Genomic DNA, 284 nt, shown 5'->3' on the forward strand with positions numbered 1-284 from the left:
GATGAAGGAAATCTCATGCACTGTCTCATCACCATTCCAGATGTCTCGGAGAAAGCTGGAGGACCTGCTGAGCATCGAGGCATCGGCACAGGCACTATGGGACAAGGAAAAGATCTTCGAGGAAGATGCTCCGGCAGGAACCCCAGACGAGAAGTACCTGGTGACTTTCCCTTACCCGTATATGAACGGCCGACTGCATTTGGGCCACACTTTCTCCCTCTCGAAGTGTGAGTTAGGTGTATGGCGTCTACTGTCTTTGTACTTGGATTGATTGCATGAGGTGC

General features: G+C 51.4%; 1 protein-coding gene across 1 annotated transcript in view; it reads left to right on the plus strand.

Moving 5' to 3' along the window:
- LOC119587713 (leucine--tRNA ligase, cytoplasmic-like) overlaps window positions 1-284 on the plus strand; it is a 7935-nt gene that overhangs the window by 2195 nt on the left and 5456 nt on the right. Inside the window, exon 2 of the mRNA XM_037936396.1 lies at window positions 41-232. Coding sequence (XP_037792324.1) covers window positions 41-232 — 192 coding nt within the window. The remainder of the gene's footprint in view (window positions 1-40; window positions 233-284) is intronic.

This window comes from Penaeus monodon, chromosome 23, assembly GCF_015228065.2.
Source record: "Penaeus monodon isolate SGIC_2016 chromosome 23, NSTDA_Pmon_1, whole genome shotgun sequence".
Classification (NCBI taxonomy): domain Eukaryota; kingdom Metazoa; phylum Arthropoda; class Malacostraca; order Decapoda; family Penaeidae; genus Penaeus; species Penaeus monodon.